The sequence below is a fragment of the Hyperolius riggenbachi genome, chromosome 12, assembly GCF_040937935.1.
Source record: "Hyperolius riggenbachi isolate aHypRig1 chromosome 12, aHypRig1.pri, whole genome shotgun sequence".
NCBI classification, from domain to species: domain Eukaryota; kingdom Metazoa; phylum Chordata; class Amphibia; order Anura; family Hyperoliidae; genus Hyperolius; species Hyperolius riggenbachi.
The window spans coordinates 157,949,539-157,976,837 of NC_090657.1; the positions used below are offsets into that span (position 1 = coordinate 157,949,539).

Sequence of the window (27,299 nt, forward strand, 5' to 3'; positions counted from 1 at the left end):
AGTGCCCTGGCTAGGAATCAAACCGAGGCACAGGCGAGAGAGCTGACCACTACGCCACCATGCTGCCTGGTTGCAATATAAAGCAAGTATAAAGTGAAGTGAAGAAAAAAATGACTCACCTGTGCAGAGGGGTGGTTCAGGAATTAATACCTACCACACACAGCACATACATTTTCAATAAACTGCAGCATTATACTACCGTATTTGATATAGTGCAGCACTTTAGGCTATAGACCTACCGCCGCTTCTTCCCTGCCGCCAATCAACCTAGATTTTCCGTCCTGTCTGATTGACACTTTCAATTGTATTTTTTTTGTCAAAATGAATTGGACATTTTTGGTAATAAAAAAAATCGATGTATTTATGGGCACATCAGAGCTCAAACATATTGTTGTTTTAGAATATGATATATATTTGTGTACAATAAGGCTTTGTTCACATAAATCGCAAGCGGGATCGCAAGTGCTGAGCGTTTTTGTGCTGATTTTTTTCAAGCGATACCCGGCATTTTCTGAGCGTTGGGCGCTTCTGTGTAAGTGCTTTTGTATGCGCTTTTGATGAGCGATTGAGATTTTTCATTTCCTGATGCCAGTGAACTCTTTGACCTGGGGAAGAATAAATACAATGTATTTATTCTTAAAAGCGCTCGGGAAATCGCTATACAAAGCGCTTTTTCAAGCGCTTAGCAATTTCCTTATACTTTCCATTAAGCCAAAGTGCTCAAATGGTACAGGCAGCGCTTTTGGAAGCAGATCATAATCGAACCGCTCATATGTGAACACTCTCATAGGGAATCATTGCACAAGCGCTTAACTTAAAAAAATATGCAAACGCTCATAGGGTAAACAAGCCCTTAATGGGGCTGCTAAGACAGGGCCTCTAAGCTATGTTTTCCCCCAGGCCAAAAGGTCTCTGTCCTCCCCTGAGCAGAAATCAGTATACACTGCAGCTAGTTTACCATTAGTACAGGCAAATAGTAACTGCTTATAATGTACATACTGGAAGCAACTGAGACCAACACACAGTGCAGCTAGTTTACTATCAGTACAGGCACAGAGTAACAGCTTATGCTGTACATACAGGAGGCAACAGAGATCAGCACACACTGCAGCTAGATTACTATCAGTACAGGCACAAAGTAACAGCATATACTGTACATAATGGAGGCAGCAGAGATCACTTTAGTCCACTAGATAGGGCAGGGGGGAGGTGACATACACTTTCTAGGCCACCAGGAAATACTGTGTATGTTGGGGTCACACTTTGGATTCTCTTGTGCTGCAGAGCCTTGTCCCGGCTGTACCTCCATGTTCTATAAGACTATTTTAGAGACGATGGTTTATACTCACCAGAGTGCTCTGCAGCGGCTGCTGGTATCCATTGGGTCGATAGTGAGGTCTTTCCCGCCAATCTGTATGAATGTCTCCAAGAAACAACTTCTCCACCAGACCTCCCACCTGCTGGCCATTGTACTGTTTCTCCAGCCTCACCAGGCTTAGCTCATGCATGGTGAAGTTAACAGCAGCCGTGCAGTCTCTGTCCGCCTTGGTGCTGAGAAGCTCATACACCCGTCCTGGTGCCCATGTCCGGCCAGTGGAGACAAAGCCAGCACAAGTCCTGTTCATCTGGGCTCTGATGTCGCTCATGGCCTCCTGGTTGTAAAACACAATGCCGACCTTGTGCAGGTGGTAATCTGCTTCTGTGGCGCCCCTGGTTATCCACGACGCTTGGCGCAGACGTAGTTTACCTTTGATCACCAGAGAGTAGGTGGGCTGGCGGCACTGAGGGTCCCTATAGTAAAACTGCAGAGCTTTGAACAAGCGGTTGGGGTAAAAGGTGTAGGACCTTGTCAGGAATTCTGGTCCTGGTCGCACTTCACATCTATTGGACAAATCAGAATACAAACACTGTTAACGATCCATCCATGGCTCCCTCCAGCTTACATATGAGGGAGTGTCGTAAAGATTTAATTGTCACCCTGAAGTTATTATGGTATATTGATAACATTTTGTGAGTCCCTTAATTAGTCCCTAAGTGCATGGTGAAAATCAGCTCATTACATCCTTTCTTTCTTTCTTTATTTATTTCGTAACCTTGTGGGGACGGACTACCGCACAACAGCCCGGCATTGTGACGCCGTTTGCCTCATCCGGGGTCGTGTGTGAGAGAGGTGGGACTCCATTCCAAACGATCCTATCAGGTAGGCAGCAGCGTAGTCTCCTATCAGGTCCACTAGGTAGGACCTGTTTCTATTGGTTGTTGTTTGTTCATGCAAACCGGATTGGCTGCCATACATACATGTTGTTGCTATATAAGACTGTTCATTGTTTGATCTTGTCATACACAGCTTAGCTTGAGAAAGAGGCTACGTGCCTCGAAACGTCGCATATTGGCTGATAGCATGTTTTTTATTCATTAAAAGAGCATAAATACATCAGATGGTGCCGGCTTCATCCTTTCTTTGCCATTAAGATTCTGGAGTGTTGCCAGAAATAGCCGTGGCACATCACCGTCAATTTCCTAGGGGAGTGCTCCACCATCAACTAGCACAAATCCTTTATTTCTTTAACAGATTGTGTCAGGAGTGATGAAAGTGGGAGATGTGTAAGACTGAGGATCGCTGAGTGATAAACTTCCTGCATCTGAATGGTAACGGTGCGCGGCAAACTCATCATGAGATGATGGCAGTTTACGGAAATGATTACCCGTTTACTGACACTATTGTGAGGTGGAAAAAGGTTATCAAAAGTGGTCACATGTCCTTCACAGACAAGCCAAGTCCTGGAAGACCATCAGTGATGGACGATGTGGCCACAGTGAAGAAAGTGGACAAAGGACCAACAAAATGATCATGAATGGCATCCGGCCTCAGTTATGGTAGTGTGTGGAAAATGATTCATGATGAACCACACGTCTTAGGTGTCTGCACACCGGGTTCCACGTTTGCTAACCTCTTTCCAGAAAGAAACAAGGTGTGACCTTTCCAGACAGATATTGATGTAGTTGGAACAGAATGAAGAGAATATTTTGGTGGGGCACTATTACCCTTCAAATGCAAGAACTTTATCACGCTGCATGCCTTAAACTTTTCTAGTCTTTCTAGTCACTTCTGGCACAATCTGTAAAAGAAATAAAGGCTACAACGCGCAAATTTTCTCAACATCATGCACTTAGGGACCAATGATGACCCTGACCAAATGCCATCAATATACCATAATGACTTCTGGGTGTTAATTACAGCTTTGATACCTTCTCGTGTATCTACATTTTTTATCTTTATCTACATTTTTACAAGAACATATTTTTCTGTATTTCTCTTATGGGACACAAAATCTCTGTCCGAAGAAACGTGGATTCTCATTGCCCAACAAAGACTGTTGATGGATTTAACGTGAGAAACTCTTGGAAAAGTCCAAGCTTCCACAAAAATGCTGACAGAGCTTTGACTGTTGGCCAGTTTTGGATGAGAGGGAGTTCAGGATCACTAGGAGGAGAAGCGTGTTACGTCTGGGCCCAGCCTTGGACATGCCCATCCTCTGTGGCCACACTGGACAACATGCAGAGAAGGGGAGGGTGGGACTTCCTCCCAACATTTAAAAGGTGTCTTACCCCGACTTCTCATGAGACACCAAACTTTCTGAAAAGACTGCATGCAGCTTGAGCCAATCAAATAAACTTCAGGTCAGTTTTGACTGGCCTAAATGCAAGTTGCTGACAATTAATAATAAATTATAGTACAAGTCGGAATCACACATGATTCTTACATGCCAAGCCCAAGCTTACTACTACTTTTGTGTTCTTCTTTGTTTTTGGTTATTTCTTGCCTTACCCGGTGGAGATCCAGTGCCCTTCTATATTAGGAGGCAATACAGCAGATATGCGGGCTCCGTCCTGCAGGTGGAGCAGTTGGTACTGACACTGAGGCTCCCAGTTCAGCTTCCCTGGGGTGAGGACCTGTTCTGGAGGGATGGGGACCTCCCACAGCTTGTCTCCATAGACCAGACCTGTGGATGAGAGAGAGTGTAACTGCTGTGTATTACCTGGTGGCTTCATACATCACCATATACATATTATGTATTTATATAGCACTGACATCTTCTGCAGCACTTTACAGAGCACATAGTCATGTCACTGACTGTCCTCAGACTGTCCCACACTCTAATCTTACCATAGTCCTATTCTAATGTCCTACCATATTATTATGTATTTACTGTATATAGCACTGACATCTTCTGCAACACTTTACAGAGTACATAGTCATGTCACTGGCTGTCCTCAGAGGAGCTCACAATCTAATCCAACCATAGTGATAGTCTAAAGTCCTGCCATACTATTACTATGTGTTTATATAGCACTAACATCTTCTGAAGCACATTACAGAGTACAAAGTCATGTCACTGACTTTCCTCAGACGAGCTCACAGTCTAAACCTACCATAGTCATAGTGTAATGTCCTACCATGTTGTTGTTGTTATTATTATTATTATGTATTTCTATAGCACTGACATCTTCTGCAGCACATTACAGAGTACATAGTTGACTGTCCTCAGAGGAGCTCACAATCTAATCCATACTATAGCAAGATACATTTAAGGAAAGCTAATTATGTTACGAGGATTGTGCAGATCAGGACTAGTTCACTAGCTAGTTAGATGTCTGTATAGGCAGATAAATGCTCAGGCAGAGCACCTTACGGCAGTAAGGCAGATAGTGGTTAGCATAGCGTGCCATGTATACGAGGGTTTGGGCTCTGAGTTATTTGGTCCGGATCTTAGTTGGTGGGTCTTGCTATGAGTCGGTGGGTCTGGCTCTGAGTCGGTGGGTCTGGCTCTGAGTCGGTGGGTCTGGCTCTGAGTCGGTGGGTCTGGCTCTGAGTCGGTGGGTCTTGCTCTAAGTCGGTGGGTCTTGCTCTGAGTCGGTGGGTCTTGCTCTGAGTCGGTGGGTCTTGCTCTGAGTCGGTGGGTCTTGCTCTGAGTCGGTGGGTCTTGCTCTGAGTCGGTGGGTCTTGCTCTGAGTCGGTGGGTCTTGCTCTGAGTCGGTGGGTCTTGCTCTGAGTCGGTGGGTCTGGCTCTGAGTCGGTGGGTCTGGCTCTGAGTCGATGGGTCTGGCTCTGAGTCGATGGGTCTGGCTCTGAGTCGATGGGTCTGGCTGTGAGTCGATGGGTCTGGCTCTGAGTCGGTGGGTCAGGATCTGAGTGGCCTCTGAGTTGGTGGGTCTGGCTCTGAGTTGGTGGGGCTGGCACACACAAGTCCTCTGACTGGGATCACATTCCGGGGGCAGGAGGAGCTGGCTCCACATTAGAAGGCACGGTCGGCCACTAAACCACTTCATGTTTGGCTGATTGCAGAATACAAGATGGGAGCTGCTGATAATTCCACTAATCGGCTCTGTACTGTGTTATTGCGATTTTCCAGCTCAGTGTTGGCTGTAAAGCATCTCTTGTGTATCAGATTAGAGATCTCCAGGCCGGCAGACAACGTCTTGGCAGGAGCAGCTCTGCGGTTCCCCCATGTTTTCATACCCTCTCCTTCCTAACAGCTAATCCAAAAATTACATTCAGTTTAAGGTGTTATTATTGTATTAGATCACACGGCGTTCTCAGCGGCAGCCAGCTCACTCCACCACGCTATAATGTGGGGCTACCTGAGGGGTCTCTATCACACTGAGGGGTCTCTATCACACTGAGGGGTCTATCACACTGAGGGGTCTCCACCACACTGAGGGGTCTCCACTAAGGGGCCTCCTGAGTGGTATCCACCACACTGAGGAGTCTTCACCCCACTAAGGTGCTTCCTGAGGGGTCTCCACCAAACTGAGGAGTATCCACTACACTGATCGGTCCTGAGGGGTCTCCACCACACTGAGAGGTCTCCATCACACTAAGGGGTCCCAGCGAATCTTCGCTTTTCAAGTTCTCGGTGAACTGCGAACATTTGGCTTTTTTGACCCGCTCCCTATACACAGTGCCGGGCTGAGGCAGGGGTGAGCAGGCTCCAGCCTCAGGGCACAGAGTAGGAGGGGGCGCAAAACTCAGTCAGCTATCATTCCCCTATTGTGTTTGAGGCAGAGAGAAATAAGAAAAGGGAATACATGGCAGTGACTTCAACCCAGATAACTAGAGATGAAGGTGTTGGGGGCCCTGGGGCGCCTCTTAGTCTAACAGCAATCAGTGTGTGATGGCTGGGGTGGGAGGGATGGAGGGGCGCACTTTGGTGTCTCAGCCTTGGGTGCTAGAGGACCTTGTCCCGGCTCTGCCTATACATCATCATTGAGCTAAACTTTGACCCCTTACCTCACAGTCAGCAGACACATGGCAGCCAATCAGCTAGCACACCCTCCTGGACCCCCGATCCATCTATCAAAAAGCAGTTGCGGTGGCCATATTGGATTCATTCTTTGCTGACTGTTAGTAAGAGCGGGGTCAGACTTGCTGCAGATAGGTAGGGAAAGTATTAGGTGTGTGTGTGTGTGTGTGTGTGTGTGTGTGTGTGTGTGTGTGTGTGTGTGTGTGTGTGTGTGTGTGTGTGTGTGTGTGTGTGTGTGTGTGTGTGTGTGTGTGTGTGTGTGTGTGTGTGTGTGTGTGTGTGTGTGTGTGTGTGGTGTGTGTGTGTGTGTGACTCCACAGCCCACTGACACCCAGAGCTGTGTGCACACTATTGCTATTGTTGTTGCCTCATTAAGTTGCAGGCACAGAACCACTCCAGTGCATTATTATTTCTCTGTATTCTGATAGTACAATTGCATTTCTCTGTGTGTGACACTCCACGGCCCACTGACACTCAGAGCTGTGCACACTAATGCTATTGTTCCTACATTAAGTTGCATGCGCAGTATCAGTCCAGTGCATTATTTGTAGGAATGCACTGTTTTCTGCCCTTTAGGGATTAAAACTCGACTTTGCGTCTTTGTAGGTTTTAAAATTTGCCTGCCCATTGAAGTCTATGGCGGTTCGCCAGGTCTGCCTATTGGCGAACATTTGCGGAAGTTGGAGTTCGCTATTCGCGAATGGAAAATTAGTTGTTTGCAACATCTCTACCTATCGCCATCACACAAAGCCTGCTCATCTACCCTTCACAACCTTAGTTCCTTAGGATTGGCCGTTTTTCCTGCTTCCAGCACATTGCTGAACTATTTTCTGTCTGCTTGGCACAAATCTGACACATTGTGTGATGGGTGCACAATGCCCACTGGCACATAAGTCTTGACACACCAGTGCCAAGGAGCTGCCGCTCTGGGACAGGGACATATAAAATGAGCTTAAAGGAACCTGGAGTGAGAGGGATATGGAGACGGCTATATCCCACAGCTCCTCAGGATTGAATTAACTGAAGTTTATTAAGCAGGCAGAAGGATTAACACATACCTAAAGACTACTGAAGTGTTTCTCTGAGGAAGCAGGTTGCATCCCACGAAATGAGTCAACATTTTTGGAGTTTTATAAAGTCAGCAATACATTTTTAAAATTGAAAACTGACTGGGTAACCTGGGAGGAGGTAAGTCCACCACTACCTCCTCTTCCTAAATGGTTTTTTAGTGTATATAATTGTTATAATTGTTATATATAATCTCATTATGTCATCTCTCCACTTTATATTTCTTATTTTTACAGTTGTCTTTCCTGATGAAAGCTTTAGGCCAAAATGTAGCACTGCTGGTACCTGTAGTGCCCTTATTAACAATTATCTGGCATTTATAATAACATTTATCAAATGCGCTGGCTGCTTTCACACCAGCTGGTTGTTTTTACCCGAATGTTATTTTGACTGAATAAACAGACGCAGAAGGCGGAGGACAAATAAGACATCTGTGTCCGGCTGGGAGGATGCGGCGTTACCGGACCAGAAGAATGGAAAAAACACGATTCCAAGTTTTATTTCATCTGAAACTGTAAAGCAGACCTGCATACTGAAGCCTGGACCATCATAAAAATGTACAGCCTGCTGTAAAACTAACATGTCATGTAACAGAGGGACAGGGGGAGGTCTTATACGATGACATCATCACTCTGCTCAGCTTTATCTGCATACAAGGGGTGGTTCTGACACCTGACTTATGCCACAATGCTTCTGGAAGAGTGTCCTTTGGATAGATTGAGTCTAGTCTGAGCTTCCAGTGGACGGCATACCTCAAACACGAAGGGGAGGTCAGGGAAGCAGAGGTGCCACACAGTTTATGGGGGCATGGAAAATGCCTAGTTTGGCCACCTTGTAAATTTCAGTTCAGGTACCTTTTAAGTTGGTGCAAGGAACAATGACATCACATACTGCCCAGTGTCCGTAACATACTCACCCAAAATAAACCGCTAAAAGCACCCAAGCCAACGAGCAAAACATTGGGTGATTCTGAAGTGACGTCTATCATCGTTGGTGTAAATCCTGCGGACCACCTACGGTCTGGAGAAACCCCCTACAAACCTGACATGGCTGGAGCAGGTTACTTAGGAAAACTCGACCAAACTTACTGCTGGCCAGTGTGGAGGCCTCACTGGGGGACACAGGAATGACTTGTATGCAATGAATGACGGCTGGGCAATAAAATACTTGGTAAAGAGTCCATCATTTTCCTCTTTGCTATTTTCCTTTGTGTTATTATTTAAATGATTTTGATGAAGGAAATCTAAAGCAAAGCCTGATTTGGCGGCATGCACAATCAACGATAGCAGTCTCCAATCACATTCCCCAATCTCGTTATTTCTGAGACGATTGTGGGTTGTTTTTCTTTCCTGGAGAGACACCAGCAGAGCTGTCCACGTTTCTGTCTCGGAGTTTTGGATCTGCTTCTGCTTTTAGTTTCCACCAAAGTGGACAATCCTTTTAGACGCAGTGATGTTATCCAACCGCCTGAAATGTAACGCAATCCAGAGAGTGAGATCCCCCTGTATACATTTCCCTGTATCCTTCAGATGTGGAGATAATGGTCTCCATCTTTTTGGCCTTCAGAGCCCTTATCTATAGAATGGCTTCAGAATCCAGAGGCCCCGACTTATTATTTGTAGCTTTGAGAACTTCTGGCTCATGTCAGAAACGCACAAAGGAAAAAGCAGAACCCCTAATCGCAGAATGCAATACTTCTCGATGAGTACAAGTATAAATCTCTCTCGCAATGAACTGGCAAAACATGAGCTCATATCCCGAAGTCAAACACTATCATGGCTGCACCGGGGTTAGGAGATCATCACCAGACAGGCCTTAATGCCTTCCTTCCCAGGAAACTAATCAGAAACATAACAGAGCTGAGCTAAACACTACCGTCTGGCCCCGCGGGGCCCCTTCTGAGGGCCGCCTGTTTTTGTTTTCTTAATCAGGCGAATTTGGTGTTTTTTTTAGGATTGTGTAGAATTTATATGTGGATGGCACATCACTAGTCTTGTGTGGATACAGGAGGTGAAGGAATTTGAGGGGAATGGGATGTTTTGGGATTTGGTAACACTATGGAGGGGTCAGCAATGTAAACTCTATACAGTCTGTGACTCCAGAGAGAGAGCAGAACTAGGAGGAACACTATAATTCTGTATACCAATCTACAGGGAAAAGGTGGAGGTGTCTGACACAGAGCGGAGAGATATGATACTGAGGCAGAGTGCTGGAGGGGATGTGTCTGTGATGAGGCACAGGAGGCTGTGTATCTGTGATGAGGCACAGGAGGGAATGTCTGTGATGAAGGACAGGAAGGGGTGTGTCTGTGACAAGGCACACTAGACAGCTTGAGACGGAGTGCAGGATGGGGTGTGTCTGTGATGAGGCACACGAGAGGTTGTGTCTGTGATGAGGCACAGGGGGGGGTCTGTGATGAGGCACGGGGGGGGGGGGGGTGTCTGTGATGAGGCACAGGAGAGGGTGTGTCTTTGATGAGGCACAGGAAGGATATGTCTGAGATGAGGCACAGGAGGGTGTGTGTCTGTGATGAGCCACAGGAAGGAGGTGTGTTGGTGATGAGGCACAGGAGCGGGTGTTCCTGTGATGAGGCACAGGAGGAGGTATGTCTGTGGTAAGGCACAGGGGGTGTGTGTCTGGGATGAGGAACCGGAGGGTGTGTGTCAGTGATGAGGCACAGTAGTGGGTGTATCTGTGATGAAGCACAGGATGGAGGTGTGTCTGTGATGAGGCACAGGAAGGAGGTGTGTCTGTGATGAGGCACAGGAGGGTGTGTTTCTGTGATGAGGCACAGGAAGGAGGGGATGTCTGCAATGAGGTACAGGAAGGGTGTGTGTCTGCGATGAGGCACAGGAGGGTGTGTGTCTGCGATGAGGCACAGGAGGGAGGTGTGTCTGCGATGAGGCACAGGAGGGTGTGTGTCTGTGATGAGGTACAGGAGGGTGTGTGTCTGTGATGAGGTACAGGAGGGTGTGTGTCTGTGATGAGGTACAGGAGGGTGTGTTTGTGATGAGGCACAGGAGGGAGGTATGTCTGTGATGAGGCACAGGAAAGTGTGTCTGTGATGAGGTACAGGAGGGAGGTGTGTCTGCAATGAGGTACAAGAGGGGGTGTGTCTGATGAGGCACTGGAGGGGGGTGTCTGTGATGAGGCACAGGAGGGTGTGTGTCTGCGATGAGGTACAAGAGGGGGTGTGTCTGTGATGAGGCACAGGAGGGTGTGTTTCTGTGATGAGGCACAGGAAGGAGGGGATGTCTGCAATGAGGTACAGGAAGGGTGTGTGTCTGCGATGAGGCACAGGAGGGTGTGTGTCTGCGATGAGGCACAGGAGGGAGGTGTGTCTGCGATGAGGCACAGGAGGGTGTGTGTCTGTGATGAGGTACAGGAGGGTGTGTGTCTGTGATGAGGTACAGGAGGGTGTGTGTCTGTGATGAGGTACAGGAGGGTGTGTGTCTGTGATGAGGCACAGGAGGGAGGTATGTCTGTGATGAGGCACAGGAAAGTGTGTCTGTGATAAGGTACAGGAGGGAGGTGTGTCTGCAATGAGGTACAAGAGGGTGTGTGTCTGATGAGGCACTGAAGGGGGGTGTCTGTGATGAGGCACAGGAGGGTGTGTGTCTGCGATGAGGTACAAGAGGGGGTGTGTCTGATGAGGTACAAGGGGGGGGGGGGTGTCTGTGATGAGGCACAGGAGGGGAGTTTGAGAAAGTTTGGACACATCCAGAGTTAGGATTTTATTCCTTCTGGTACCACAAGCACCACATTGGCCATCTCCACCCTTTTATAATAGGCATATTCACCTGACGTTTTGCTCGGCCTACAGAGACTGGCAGCTGCGTTCAGTCTACCAGCAAATATGAGCTCTATACAGTATGTCTCTCCTGCATTGTTTATTAATGCCGGGGGGAGGGGCTCTATTATAACTCTATTCTAACAGATTATCTGTAATATTTCATAAACTATACTGAAGAAAACGAAGTATTCCTCTCAGGGATGGCCTGAAATGACGATTTCCAATTCCCCAGAAATTCCAATTAGCGCAAATGCTGAATACCGATTTTCGCAGAAAGTTTTTTTTTTTTGTTGCAATTTTTGTTACTAAAGTAATGTAATTTATGGGCTACACTATTCTATTCAGAATTCTCTGATTGGCCAAATACTTCAAAGTCGGAATCACTGGACTAATCACAGGATGATGATTTTGTCCGTGGAAATAGGAATACTATGGAAACTTTATACCAAACCCAAGATTCAGATACTACCAAGTTTTCAGTGATTGGCCTACATTTCCGTGGTAACCCTCTGCACTCTCTGATTGGTCCAATACTAACAAGTATTTCCGAGTCTTGTGATTAGTTTAAAATTACTCGGTTTACTCGGGGAAAAATTCTGCGTCCTGTGATTGGTCCAATGATTCTGAGCTCTGTGATTAGGCTAAAATTTTCGAGTTGTGGTAATGCGGCATTTCCCGATTTCCAAAAACGATTTCTGATGACCAATGCGGTAATCCCACTTCCGATCAGAAATCAATATTTTCCGCTGCAATTGTCCAACCATCCCCAATTCCTCTGACTAGGACTGTGTCAGCATGGCTATGCTCTGCCTCACGGATACATATTCTCGCTGGTGTCTGGTGGTGGGGCTGTAGTTTCTCCACACTGCAGCCTGATTAGCCTATGCCCAGATACCCCCCAGTGAGCTCACCTCCTGCCTGCTGTATCTTGGAACAGCTCTCCAGATTGCAGGCCTGCTGTGCTGTGAGAGGCATTCTCTCCCACCCCCGACCATCTCCCGTTGTCATTGCAGTGGAATTCCCATCACTGGCAACATTATGATCCCCAATATTGAAGAAGTACGGTAGTGATGTGTGCAGATCTAGATGTATGATCACTCACAATAGTGAGTGCAACCCTCACGTGTGTCCATATTTTATTATATCTTGTCATAGGACAACACTGAAGATATGACACTATTATACAATGTAATTATAGCGGCAAAAGTGAGCACACCTCTAAGTGAAGAATGCCATAGTTCTGGCCAAAGTGTGACTACTTTGTGTGCCGCCATTATTCTCCAGCACTGCAGTAACTCTCATGGAGGTCACTAGAGCGTCACAGGAGCCACTGGAATCCTCTTCCACTCCTCCATGATGGTGGATGTTATGGCCCATACTCACGGGCTACAATTGTCGCCGCAACACGCCGCGCGCGTGTTGCGGCGACTGGTCGCCCATGAGTATGCAGCGTTGCACGGGCGCGCACCCCGAACTGTCGCTCGTCGCTGATGTCGCCAGGCGATTGAACCGCTCAATCCCCTGGCGACAGTTGCCGCCGCACCACGTAGCTAGTCCGCGTGAGTACGCGAACTAGCAACAGCAACCTACATAAGGAATACGGAGCTTCCGGCGGGGGGAGGAGGAACGTTGGCGACAGCTTCCGTCGCACCGCTGGTCCCTCTTCCGCGTGTGTACGCGGAGGGACCTGGCGAGGAGCTGTCGCCGGCCTGTCGTGCACACACTCACGTGTGCTGGCGACAGGCCAAAAAAGTTGCCCGTGAGTATGGGCCATTAGAGACCTTGCGCTCCTCCACCTTCCATATGAGGATGCACCACAGATGCTCAATAGGGTTTAGGTCTCGAGACATGTTTGGCCAGTCCAGCAACTTTACCCTCAGATTATTTAGCAGTAGTGGCTGGATAGTGTACTGGTTAATGCCTTTGACATGGGAGACCAGGGTTCATAATCCCTAGGGTCAGTACCTATTCAGCATGGAGTCCTTGGACAAGACTCCCAAACACTCAGGGTGGCCTCCTGAGTGCGTCCCAGTGGCTGCAGCTCTGAGTGCTTTGAGTTAAATAGGTGAAAAGCGCTATACGAATGTTCAGATTACTGTTATTATTATCATCAGCAGTGGTTATCATATTGGAATCTTGCCCTGCAGTCCAGTCTGTTTAATTAGGTAGACATTAGGGGGAAGTTAAGGGGCCCATACACTGGTCGATTTCAGCCATCGATTGATCGATCAATTCTACGGAATCGATCGCAAATCAATTCTATCAAATCAGCCGATCGATCGATTTTAGGCCGATTTTGATCGATTTCGATCGATTTGATCTATCTGACAAGATGGAAAATCTAGGTCCCATAGAGTTGCATTGAATCTAATGGTCCAATAATGCATTTAGATCGATTTCCAATAGATTTCATTCTGAAATCTATTGATAATCAGTTCCTAGTGTGTGGCACACATCAGATAGATTTCTATCAGATACCTGTCAAGTAGAATATGACAGAAATCTATCTGATGGTCGAATTTGCTGAATATCTATCTATAAGTGTATGGCCACCTTTACTTTAAATTCTGCCCAAGTCAAACGTGTCATTGCTGGTTGAAGCGTTTGTTCGTCCTCCCTCAGTATCAGGATTATTGAGGTCTGAATCCACGCCAAATATGCCTAGCCTTACATTGTGTATTGCACACAAAGCAGAATAATAATAATAATACAATAAAGGCTAACAGAAGACTGCAGCAGTATGAGGCACCATATAATAATAATACAATAGAGACTGCAGCGGTATGAGGACCATGTGTTGATCATTACTGAGAGATGATGATCCAGTGAAATGTATAGAGTGGCTTCAGCTTTGTTTAAACATAAATATGATTATGTGACCCACTGATGATAGATTTCTGCAGAAAGCATCTATTACACGTCCTGGCAGCCGGGAGAGGCTTGCGGATCGCACCACACTGGCATCAGCCCGGGTACAAGAAGAGGTCACTGCTATTATCTGGAGGAAAAATATTACAAAAATGTCATTATAATAAATGTGTTTCTTTATCCTCCGTCAGACCGCATGGAGGCAGCTTCACTTGTAAAAATATAAATATAATTACTTTGTCTCCTCTGGTGAGCAAACATTTATGGCTGATTCTTAAAGGCACCCGTCACAAGAAGACTGTGGGCCAAAAACGGATTGTGTGCTGGTGTGTAGCGGAACGCACTATGATCTACAAGGCACACCCTACAACGAAAAAAGCACAGAGACTATGGGAGCTCCAGTGGTACAGTATGTCACAAAAAATTGAAGAAAGAAGTAAGCTACAGATTTTGTACTCGCAAAGGGAGGTTGCAGAGCCACTGCCGGGAGGTGGAGATGTATAAACCCGACTCCCAGGCAAACTGGGTGGGTCACACACACTCTTGTAGTAAATACGCTCGGATGGTCCTAGGGGTGGTACAACCACAGTGGGCCAAACGATACACCCCTCCAAGAGAGTGTGAGAAGCACGAGGGAGAAAGAGGCGACCATAAATTCATAAAACTGAGTTAAAAACAATTAAAAGGAAAAAAATTAGATGGCTTACTTCAATAAGGACAAATTCATAAGATAAAATAATTTGAATATGCACTGGAAATGCGTTTCATGGGTTTGAGCCCACTTCCTCAGGCCAAATCAAGATGTTCTGAGCCACGATTAAGGTGCCTTAATTGTGAACCACACCAGAGGCTCCTTAATTGTTGCTGAATTGTAGTTCTACTACTGCAGAGATTAGTTGCTAATTTTGAAATGAATTTGTGATAGCATTCAAGACCAGAGGTGTGGCAAGGGTGGGGTTTCAGGTGTGCGGGCGTGGCAGGGGCGTGTTTTTCACCCAGATATGTCAATGCTATTATGTGCCACTCTTTCCCATGTCAGGGAGTTGGGAGGTTTGGCAGAGAGTGAGCTGACTGTCCAGTCGGGTGATAAATGGCGGCCGGTCGCCTGTTCTCAGCACATATCTGCATTCAGATAAGATGAGATCAATAAACTCCCATTAGTGCTGTTAATGTGTGGCAGAGGCAGGAGTCTCAGATAAACACATCACAGAATGTCTCCCAGGAGAAGTCGGGAACTTCTCAGAACTCATCCGCACAAGTCACGTAGGACATAGATCATCCTTCTCACCAGGACAGAGGTTTACTGCGGCCACCAGATTGGGAATATAAATCTGCACATATGAGAAGCAGGTGCTCCGTCCCCCCCCCCCCCCCCCCCAACCGTCCACATTCTTTCCATCGCTGTCCTGACAGCCAATATCGAGAGTCCACACATCAATAATAAATACACACATGGACAGATCTGCTGGTACCCTTCCACATAGACAGAAGAACCAAACAATCTCTCTGGAACAATCTTTAACTGACAAAATTAACTGGAAGTCCTTTCCATGTCTGGTAAAATGTAGAATATTTCACATAACCGATGAAAATAGCATGGACAAAAAACGGCAGGACCCTGAACCTAATATTTTGTTGGGCAGCTATTAATGGAATTCCTAGAACTCTCAATGTGATTACTGCCCGGCCAGCCTGTTATTTGGCCAAGTCTTCCTGAGTAGACTGCTGCAGCTGTGTCAGGTTTGTAGGGGGATTCTTCTTTTTATAAATGTATGATAGTATTCAGTCAGGGCTCAGAGAAGGACCAGTCCACTGTCTTGTTCTTGGCCTTTCCTGGGTGCTTTCAGCTGTTGGTTTTGGGTTAATTCTCTGTTGGAGGCTCCCTGCCTTTTTCTGACACCCAGTAATATGTTTCTCTTTTCATAGTTTTGAGATTTCATTGCATCCCATGGCAGACATGGCTATCCGGGTCCAAGAAATAACAAGCCTCCTCCATGTTTCACAGTAGGGCTGGTGTTATTCTTCAAAGGCCTCATTTTTCTTCAGAGGACATACAGTGCAGCTGATGGGACTTGCTATAAAAACTACACTTCAGTTTCATCTCTTTTGGAACAATTATGACTTGTTGTCATTATGCATTTTAGCAACGGCTAGTCTTATTTCTTCAATCTTTCTTTCAGGGGTAGAGTCCCTCTAGGTCTTCTTCCATTTAGCCTAACAGATGTTGGACCAGAACAGACACTGATGGACCTTGAAGATCAACTTTTGTCTCTGCTCGTTGTCTCCCATTATCAGGAAGTGGCTGTATCTTATCAGGAAACGGCTGTATCTTATTAGGAAGTGTCTGTGTCTCATCAGGAAGTGCCTGCATTTTATCAGGAAGTGTCTGTATCTTATCAGGAAGTCTCTGCATCTTATCAAGAAGTGTCTGTATCTTATCAGGAAGTCTCTACATCTTATCAGGAAGTCTCTACATCCTATCAGGAAGTCTCTACATCTTATCAGGAAGTCTCTACGTCTTATCAGGAAGCCTATACATCTTATCATGAAGTGTCTGTATCTTATCAGGAAGTGTCTGTATCTCATAAGGAAGTAACTGCATCTTATCAGGAAGTGTCTGCATCTTATCAAGATTAGGCTGCATCTTGTCAGGAAGTGTCTGTGTCTTATCAGGAAGTGTTTGTTAGGCGGAACTCAGATGTGACACGAGAAGTACAACAGGGCCGAGCCTGGGCAGGTGCTGCGGGTGCAAGGCACCCAGGCGCCTGCCTCTGAGAGGTGCTGCCCGGCCGCTGCTCTCCCCCTGTGGCCGCCGCTCCCTCCCTCCCTCTAGCCGCCGTGTCAGACCTCGATCAGGCGGGCGGGCGCTAGGACCTAGCATGCCGCACTGATATGCGGAAGTGACATCACTTCCGCATATAGAGCGGGTGCGTCCGGCGCCTTCTTACTGATCGGGTCGCCCGCTGATTGAGGTCTGAAGCTGCTGCAAGGTGAGGGGGAGCGGCGGCAGCAGCGGCGGCGGGAGGGGTGGGTTGGGTGCGCTCCTGTCACTCCTGTCACTCACTACCTAAACGGGGACCCTATACCCCCCGGCTACATATACTGGTCACATATTCCCCCCTGGCTACATATCCTGGGCACATATTACCCCCTGGCTACATATCCTGGGCACATTATACCCCCTGGCTACATATCCTGGGCACATATACCCCCTGGCTACATATCCTGGGCACATATACCCCCCGGCTACATATACTGGGCACATCCCCCCCCCCGGCTACATATCCTGGGCACATATTACCCCCTGGCTACATATCCTGGGCACATAATACCCCCTGGCTACATATCCTGGGCACATAATACCCCCTGGCTACATATCCTGGGCACATAATACCCCCTGGCTACATATCCTGGGCACATAATACCCCCTGGCTACATATCCTGGGCACATAATACCCCCTGGCTACATATCCTGGGCACATATACCCCCTGGCTACATATCCTGGGCACATATACCCCCTGGCTACATATCCTGGGCACATATACCCCCTGGCTACATATCCTGGGCACATATACCCCCTGGCTACATATCCTGGGCACATATACCCCCTGGCTACATATCCTGGGCACATATACCCCCTGGCTACATATCCTGGGCACATATACCCCCTGGCTACATATCCTGGGCACATATACCCCCTGGCTACATATCCTGGGCACATATACCCCCTGGCTACATATCCTGGGCACATATACCCCCTGGCTACATATCCTGGGCACATATACCCCCTGGCTACATATCCTGGGCACATATACCCCCTGGCTACATATTCTGGGGACACTGGCTGTTTGTCATTATGTGCATTTACTGGTGAAAATCTGTCTTATTATGTGCATTTACTGGTGAAAAGCAGTCTCTTGTTATGTGCATTTACTGGTGAAAAGCAGTCTCTTGTTATGTGCATTTACTGGTGAAAAGCAGTCTCTTGTTATGTGCATTTACTGGTGAAAAGCGGTCTCTTGTTATGTGCATTTACTGGTGAAAAGCGGTCTCTTGTTATGTGCATTTACTGGTGAAAAGCGGTCTCTTGTTATGTGCATTTACTGGTGAAAAGCGGTCTCTTGTTATGTGCATTTACTGGTGAAAATCAGTCTCTTGTTATGTGCATTTACATGGGGAAAAGCTGTCTCTTATGTGCATTTAGTGGGGAAATTTTGTCAGTAAAAATAATCTTTTGTCAGTAAATTTTTAGGTATTTGTCAGTAAAAAATAACTTGGGCTTGGCAGGGGGGAGGAGCAGACGTCAGCGAGCGAGAGTAGGGTGGCCGCAGGCAGCCATAAATACGCAGTGTGTGACTGCGTCGCACTCGCAGAGCCTCTCAGCCTGAGTCAGTCCAGAGACTAGCAGACTCGCAGGAAGCCAAAGCCAGCCAGGAGCAAGCCCATGGAAGAGGGGTAGGAATGGGGTATCGCATGCATGCGTAAAGAGGTGGAAGGTGTGGGTGTGATTAGGCAGGACATGGGTGTGGTTATGTGGTTGGGCGCGGTTAATTTAACCACTCCCATAGGCGCCAGAGAAAATCTTGCACCCAGGTGCCAGGCACCCCAGGCTCACCCCTGAGTACAATTATGCTAAGATGAAAGTCATTTTATGTCACTGATCTTAGTATATCTCTCTATTGTTTGGGAAGTGTGGCCTGTGTGATAGTTTGTGTGTTTCCTGTCGTGTACTTTGTTGTTATGCTGTTATACACAGCCCGGGACATTTGTGGTTATTTACACGCCCTGTAACCGGCATGTGCCTTTTGAACGGACACGTCGCACTCGTGAACACAATGTAAGGTTAGTCAGGCAAGAAATATGCCCAGTAAATCCTATCGGCGGACGCATCAGTTTGTGTTTATTTCATGTATAAACCACAAAAACACGCCGAGCTGCCAAAACATGAGCAAATGCTTCCAGCAGCTGCTGCTTTTACCGCGAGACCCCCTAATCCGCCCTAATGAATCTTCAATCTCTTCCAGTGAATAATTATTCACAACCGCAGCGACATTCGCCTCTACACTGCGGGGGCGGCCATATTGTGAGGCTGAACCACTCCCTCAGATCCAGCGATTGCACACGACCGCTAGCTTCTGTAGTCACCATAATCCTTTCATTTCCTTGGACCTATAGTCAGAATTTCCCCTCTATAGAGTAGTACTTCTAGGAACAGATTGTCACGGTCTGTGAAAATTGCCATTAAAATCGGGATTGTACACTGATTATCGGTTACAATCCAATCCGAGATTATATGTGTAGGGGCAGGACACCTGACATCTTTAGTCCAGGCCAGAGACAAAAGCCTTGTCCTTAAAGGACAACTAAAGTGAGAGGAATATGGAGGCTGCCATATTTATTTCCTTTTAAACAATACCAGTTGCCTGTAGTCCTGCTGATCTATTTGCCTGCAGTAGTGTCTGAATAACACCAGAAACAAGCATGCAGCTAATCTAGTCAGATCTGACAATAATGTCAGAAACACCCGATCTGCTGCATGCTTGTTCAGGGTCTATGGTTAATATTAGAGGCAGAGGATCAGCGGGATAGTCAGGTAACTGGTATTAAAAGGAAATAAATATTGCAGCCACCATATCCTCCTTGCTTCATTTGTCCATTAAATGACAGTGCATTCCTATTGCCTGGAAGAAAGATTCTATTGCCTCCAGCAGATGTCTCTCTCCTGACTGCAGAGGGCAGTTCTCCCCTGGTCCGGTCCCCTAGAAACAGGGCTCAAGCAGAGGTCTCTTGCCGACACATTGGGAGGGGATCGGGAACCGCCGTACACATGCTAGATTTTTGGCATAAGCGACTTTGACCATCTGCCTGGACCGGGAACAGTCTAGTGCATCGATGGCAAACCTTTCAGAGGCCGAGTACCCAAATTGTGACCCGAAATCGACTTATTTATCACCGAGTGCCAACATGGCAATCTATATTGAATACTGGCTGCCAGGCGCCATGTGATCCCCAGCTGGGCTGGGAGCAAAGGCAGTGGCGCCTCTAGCCATTTTGTCACTCCAGACGATAGAACCTGTGCCCCTCCCCCCATGAAAATAATCGCAACGAGGCAATGTTTCACCATAACATAATCATAATGTGGCAATGTTTTACCATGAAATAATTGTAATGTGTCAATGGCTCACCAGAAAATAATCATAATGTGGCAATGTTTCCCCAGAAAATAATCTTAATGCTGCAATGTTTCACTAGAAAATAATCATAATGCAGCAATGTTTTACTAGAAAATAATCATAATGCGGCAATGTTTTACTAGAAAATAATCATAATGCGGCAATGTTTTACCAGAAAATAATCATAATGCGGCAATGTTTCACTAGAAAATAATCATAATGCAGCAATGTTTCACTAGAAAATAATCATAATGCAGCAATGGTTCACTAGAAAATAATCATAATGCAGCAATGTTTTACTAGAAAATAATCATAATGTAGCAATGTTTACTAGAAAATAATTGTAATGCGGCAATCTTTCACCAGGAAATAATCATAATGCGGCAATGTTTCACTAGAAAATAATCATAATTCAGCAATGTTTCACTAGAAAATAATCATAATGCGATAATGTTTCACTAGAAAATAATCATAATGCGATAATGTTTCACTAGAAAATAATCATAATGCAGCAATGTTTCACTAGAAAATAATCATAATGCAGCAATGTTTTACTAGAAAATAATCATAATGTAGCAATGTTTACTAGAAAATAATTGTAATGCGGCAATCTTTCACCAGGAAATAATCATAATGCGGCAATGTTTTACTAGAAAATAATCATAATGCGGCAATGTTTCACTAGAAAATAATCATAATTCAGCAATGTTTCACTAGAAAATAATCATAATGCGATAATGTTTCACTAGAAAATAATCATAATGCGGCAATGTTTCACTAGAAAATATTCATAATGCAGCATAGTTTTACTAGAAAATAATCATAATGCGGCAATGTTTTACTAGAAAATAATCATAATGCGGCAATGTTTTACTAGAAAATAATCGTAATGCGGCAATGTTTCATTAGAAAATAATCATAATGCAGCAATGTTTTACTAGAAAATAATCATAATGCGGCAATGTTTTACTAGAAAATAATCATAATGCGGCAATGTTTTACCAGAAAATAATCATAATGCGGCAATGTTTCACTAGAAAATAATCATAATGCAGCAATGTTTCACTAGAAAATAATCATAATGCAGCAATGTTTCACTAGAAAATAATCATAATGCAGCAATGTTTTACTAGAAAATAATCATAATGTAGCAATGTTTACTAGAAAATAATTGTAATGCGGCAATCTTTCACCAGGAAATAATCATAATGCGGCAATGTTTCACTAGAAAATAATCATAATTCAGCAATGTTTCACTAGAAAATAATCATAATGCGATAATGTTTCACTAGAAAATAATCATAATGCGATAATGTTTCACTAGAAAATAATCATAATGCAGCAATGTTTCACTAGAAAATAATCATAATGCAGCAATGTTTTACTAGAAAATAATCATAATGTAGCAATGTTTACTAGAAAATAATTGTAATGCGGCAATCTTTCACCAGGAAATAATCATAATGCGGCAATGTTTTACTAGAAAATAATCATAATGCGGCAATGTTTCACTAGAAAATAATCATAATTCAGCAATGTTTCACTAGAAAATAATCATAATGCGATAATGTTTCACTAGAAAATAATCATAATGCGGCAATGTTTCACTAGAAAATATTCATAATGCAGCATAGTTTTACTAGAAAATAATCATAATGCGGCAATGTTTTACTAGAAAATAATCATAATGCGGCAATGTTTTACTAGAAAATAATCGTAATGCGGCAATGTTTCATTAGAAAATAATCATAATGCAGCAATGTTTCACTAGAAAAGAATCATAATGCGGCAATGTTTACAATAAAATAATCGTAATGTGGCAATCATGCACCAGAAAATAATCATAACGCAGCAATGTTTCACAATAAAATAATCCTAATGCGACAGTCGTTCAGCAGAAAATAATCGCAATGCGGCAATCTTTCTCCAGAAAATAATCGTAATGCAGCAATCTGTCACCAGAAAATAATCGCAATGCAGCAATCTTTCACCAGAAAATAATCATAATGCAGCAATGTTTCACTAGAAAACAAATTGTAAAGTGGGCAGCATTTCACCAGAAAATCATAATGCAGCAGTGTTTCACTAGAAAAAAATAATAATGTGGGCAGCGTTAAACCAGAAAATATTGTAACCTGTTAAAAAAATTTTTTACTCACCTGGCAGAAGTCTCCTCTCTGGCGGCGGCGCAGCTCCCTGATGATCTATGCCTGCAACCAGACGAAAGTCCCACGCTGACAGGGCGCGCTGACATCGGACCACGCGCCCAATATCTGACGAGCGGGGAGGGGGTGGGGCAGAACTTTGAAAAGCATCCCCGTGCACGGATGCTAGTCCTGCTCCACCCCCTCTAGACACATGGCGAGTTTCTTGGCAGCGGGGGTCATAAAGATTAGTGGTGGTGGCGGACACAGCACGCATGCCCACTGAGACGGCTCTGGGGGCCATAGGTTCGCCATCACTGGTGTAGTGTGTGTACACACCTTTACTATAGGGGGGATCCTGAGCTGTTATATTTGTGTGTTTTGCTACAAAGTACAGAAGGGCAACATGGAGCCACCATCAGAGATCAATAGCGACATTCTCCAACCTTATCTGTAACTCACTGATAACTGCTTTCACGCAGCTGAAATACAGCGACTCTTATCTCCCTCGACTCTTATCTCCCTAGCACCTCACACATCACAGGCAGTCAGGGAATGTCAGCAGCTTGTGTCTCCTGAGAGATAAGCTGGCCACACACGCATCGATTCTCATCCAGTTTCTGGCAGATGTGATCACTTTCACTGACAGACAGAGCCAGGGTCGGTTCTAGCAACAGTGAGGCCTCTAACAGACACCCCGACCGAATAGAGGCATTAGGGGCCCTTTGCTGCAGCTAAATTTCCCTCCTTGGCACCTGAGCCGGCTGCTGACACCCATCACCTCCCACCTTAACTGTGCTCCCCGGGGCTCCTGCAGAATGTTTGGCAGATATCCGTCCAAGTCCAACCCGAAAAATAAATAAATAAAAGAAAAAAAATCACCATCCTGAACCTGCACATACCCTAGTTGATCCAGGGAAAGGTGAAAAACCTTACAAGGCCTGGGCCAATTAGCCTTAAAAGGGAAAACATTCCTTCCCGACTCCAGATGGCACTCAGATAAAACCCTGTATCAACTAGAAGCTGCATGAGACATCCAGGGTCACCTGAAATAACTGATAAAATTGGGAGCGGAACGCCGTGTTTGCGCATTCAACGGTAGTCAACGGTAACCACGCAATGTTAAACGCTCCCATTTAGGAACCTTTAACCGATGAGTCCCGGATGATTGGCGGTAAATGCTGCCAAGCGTCCATGTGAACCGGCCCTAAGTGATGTAGGCACTTACTATGCCTACCATGAAGCTGGTGGGTTATCTCAGAGATGCTATTCCTCTGCTTGGTTGCAGGGGCACTTTTAGGTATTACAGGCCACTGCCTGGAGAGCCCACGGTCCTGGGAGCACAATGCCCCCAAACTAAGCCCCACCCTGTACTAAGTCATGCCTCCCGAATGAAGCCACGCCCCCCACTAGTGGTGTGCCTTCTTTTGTCTCCTTGTGCCACCTTCAGTCCCCCTGTGCCACCTCTGCCCCCCCCCCGTATATCCAGAGATGGATTAAAGTGAAATGGTGCCCTAGGCAAGCAACGACCTTGGGAGCACACTTGATGACCACCTAGCTTTTTTGGCAAGATTTGTTGGGCGTTAGAATAAACCGGGCCCCTAGACTCTCTACAGGCCCTAAGTTGCCTTGTGGATGATCCGGCTCTGTGTGCCTCCCTCTGTTCCACTGTGCCTCCTTCTGTCCCTCTTTGAGCCTCCTTCTGTCCCCTTGTCCCACTATCTGTTCCTATCCCCCTCCTGTGCTCCCTCAGTCCAGTGTGTAAATGCAGAGTATAGTGCAGCAGAAGCTGTGCTCTCACCTCCTCTCTGGAGTCCAGTGCAGTGCCTGTGCGACCATCTTGTCTGTCCCCGTCCCCCTCCCACTCTCCCCCAGTCCAGTGTGTAAAGGCAGAGTATAGTGCAGCAGAAGCTGTGCGAGGTGAGAGGACCGCTTCTGCTGCACTATACTCTGCATTACACACCAGGCTGGTATAGCGCCGGAAGGAGATGTGGACAGACACTATGGTCACACAGGCACAGAACTGCACTCCAGCAGAGAGGTGAGAGCACACCTTCTGCTGCACTATACTCTGCATTTACACACTGGGCTGGGGGAGTGCAGGAAGGGGATGGGGACAGAAAGAATAGTCACACAGCACTGGACTCCAGCGGAGAGGTGAGAGCACAGCTTCTGCTGCACTATACTCTGCATTTACACACTAAGCTGGGGCAGTGCAGGAAAGGGATGGGACATGCAGGATGGTCATACAAACACAGCACTGGAATCCAGTGCAGAGGTGAGAGGACAGCTTCTGCTGCACTATACTCTGCATTTACACACTAAGCTGGGGCAGTCCAGGAAGGGGATGGGACAGGCAGGATGGTCACACAACCACAGCACAGGGCTCCAGCGGAGAGGTGAAAGCACAGCTTCTGCTGCACTATAACTTTGCATTTACACACTAAGCTGGGATAGTGCAGGAATGGGACGGGGACACACAGGATGTTCGCACAGGCAAAGCACTGGACTCCAGCGGAGAGGTAAGAGGACAGCTTCTGTTGCACTATACTCTGCATTCACTAGTGTTGCTCGGATAGCCCCGATCACTGATTTGAGTAAATCCAGCCACAGTAGAATCGAAATCCGGATACGCCGTTATAGTGATCCGGATTTGAATCGGAGCTCCGAATTTAACTTGGATATTAGTCGTGATTGCTGAAAATTACATGAATTATAAAAGGTGAGAAGTGATTACAACTGAAAAAACAAATTCAAAAATAACTTTTATTATTTCAGAATTTTTTTTAAGTTAAATTAACACTGTAAATGCAGCTATTAATTGGTAACAATTGGTTTTAAACACGGAAATACACTTTAAGCAATCACAGTGAATTACAACATGAGCGGAAGAAGGAGGACAATGCCGTCAGCGGCAGAACAGAATACTATGCCACCTCACTGGTAGTACCACAGCATGATAATGCTGCCCAAATTTTATATGCATCCATGGACCCTGGTAGTTTGAACACAGACTTTAGTAGTGAATTACAACATCAGCGGAAGCAGGAGGAGGACTAAGCAGTCACCGGTCAGCTGTACCACAGCATGAAAATGCCGCCCAAACATTACAGCACCCGTGGACCCTGGCGGTGTGAACACAGACTGCAGGAGGGAAATGCCGCAGCAGGACGACTAAGGTGTGTCAGCAGAAGCAGCATATGAGGCCATGGGACATGACGGGTTTGACCATGCAGCAAAAAATTAAATGAACCAGGCCAATTAGGAGTAAGTTGTAACTTGCATTGGAAAGGCAGGCATTATTCAAATTCCCAGCCTCTTCATGTCCCCCTGGCGCCGACAGCAGGGGCCAGGAACTCACCTTCCACCCAAGCCTGGTTGATTTTGAGGAAGGTAAGTTTGTCCACAGAATCGTTGGACAGCCGAGAGCGCTTCTCGGTGACCACTGAAGCATCTCTTGGAGAGGACACTGGAAGAGGGGAAGGACAGGACTTTCAGGGCGTACTGGGCAAGCTCCCTCTAGATCTCCAGTCTCTTGACCAAGTACTCCATGGGGTTCACGGGGCTGTCGGTGTCAAGCCCGCTGAATGACACCATGCCAGTCTGGTGCTGGTTGGAGGAGGATGCTGTGGCTGGCACCTCTGCTCTGGGCAGCTCCACTGCATACAGGCTCTTGGTTAGGCTCAGAAGGTCTCCGGGGTGCCAGATGCTGCTGCTGCTGGTGGCGGCTGCAGGCACCTGTTGCTGGGTTGGCGGAACAGTGGCGGTGGAAAGCTGTGGGAATGCTTCCTGCAGTCTGCGAACAAGGGCCCCCTGCAACTCCTTTGTGCGTTCCTCGGTGGTGGATGGCGACATGAACTGTCCCAGCTTCCCCTTCAGATGCGGGTCCAGGATCAAGGTGATCCAGATGTCCTCCTTTTCACGCATCTGGTTCACCCGGGGGTCCCTGCGAAGGCAGCACAACATGTGCGCAACCATTGGGAAGAGGCAGGCATTGGCAGACTGTGACACATCTTCGTTGTCGTCCTCTGAGAGGACATGTCTGTCCTCATCTTCATGCGCTGTGTCCTCCAGAAGCCACCACCCCCGCACAATGGCAGTGGTGCTCTGCTATTCTCCCTCAGCATCCAGGTTAGGGACCTCCAACTCCTCCTCCACTACCTGAAAGTTGTCGTCCTCCTCCACCTGTAAGGTGGACTTCTCCTGATCCAGCTGAGTCAGGGCTGCCTCCCACTCTTCCATCAGATCACACAGCGCTCTGTCCAGCAGGCAAACCAGGAGCACCCATTGCAGAAAGGGAGCCAAGACCAGGCACACTTGTTTCATGTGTGTCCACTGAGCTGAGGAGATAAGCTGCAGCTTGGTGGAGCTGGAGACTTTTGCATCCCAGATGTACTTGCTGACAGCTGTCTTGTGTTGGCACAGCCGCTCCAACATCGCCAGGGTGGAGTTCCAGCGAGTTGGGACATCTATGATCAGGCGGTGTGATGGCAGGTCCTTGCACCATTGCAGGTCAGCCAGGGTTGCAGAAGCAGTGGCAGAGCGGCGGAAATGGAGCACCACCTTCCGTGCAGCTTCCAGCAGCTGGTTCATCCCCCAGTAGGTGCGCAGGAAGCACTGCACCGCCAAATTGAGGACATGGGCCAAGCAGGGGATGTGCTCAAGCTCTCCCAGTTGCAGTGCGGCCACCAGGTTGGCCCCATTATTGGTTGCCACGTAACCGACTTTGAGGCCTCTGGGGGTCAGCCACCTCTGCTCCTGCACCCTGAAGGGGGGCCAGGATGTCGGTGGCTGTGAGTTTATCCTTCCCCAGGCTGACCAATTTCATCAGCGCTTGGCAGTGGCAAGGCTTTGCGCTGGTGCTGAGGCTCCACCAATGTCACCCAGTGTGCAGTAATGGATAGGTAGTGGCCTGTCCCAAATCAGCTGCTCCACGAGTCCATGGTG

General features: G+C 46.7%; 1 protein-coding gene and 1 long non-coding RNA gene across 2 annotated transcripts in view; one reads left to right on the plus strand and one right to left on the minus strand.

Moving 5' to 3' along the window:
- The window catches only part of APCDD1L (APC down-regulated 1 like), a 46,738-nt gene that overhangs the window by 5,542 nt on the left and 13,897 nt on the right, over positions 1-27,299 (minus strand). Inside the window, exons 2-3 of the mRNA XM_068262660.1 lie at positions 3,830-4,004; positions 1,350-1,881 (exon numbers count right to left, since the gene is read on the minus strand). Of these exons, the coding sequence (XP_068118761.1) occupies positions 1,350-1,881; positions 3,830-4,004 (707 nt within the window). The remainder of the gene's footprint in view (positions 1-1,349; positions 1,882-3,829; positions 4,005-27,299) is intronic.
- LOC137541387 (uncharacterized) overlaps positions 2,124-27,299 on the plus strand; it is a 223,536-nt gene continuing 198,360 nt past the window's right edge. The window contains exon 1 of the long non-coding RNA XR_011025143.1: positions 2,124-2,200. This is a non-coding gene — a long non-coding RNA (uncharacterized lncRNA). The remainder of the gene's footprint in view (positions 2,201-27,299) is intronic.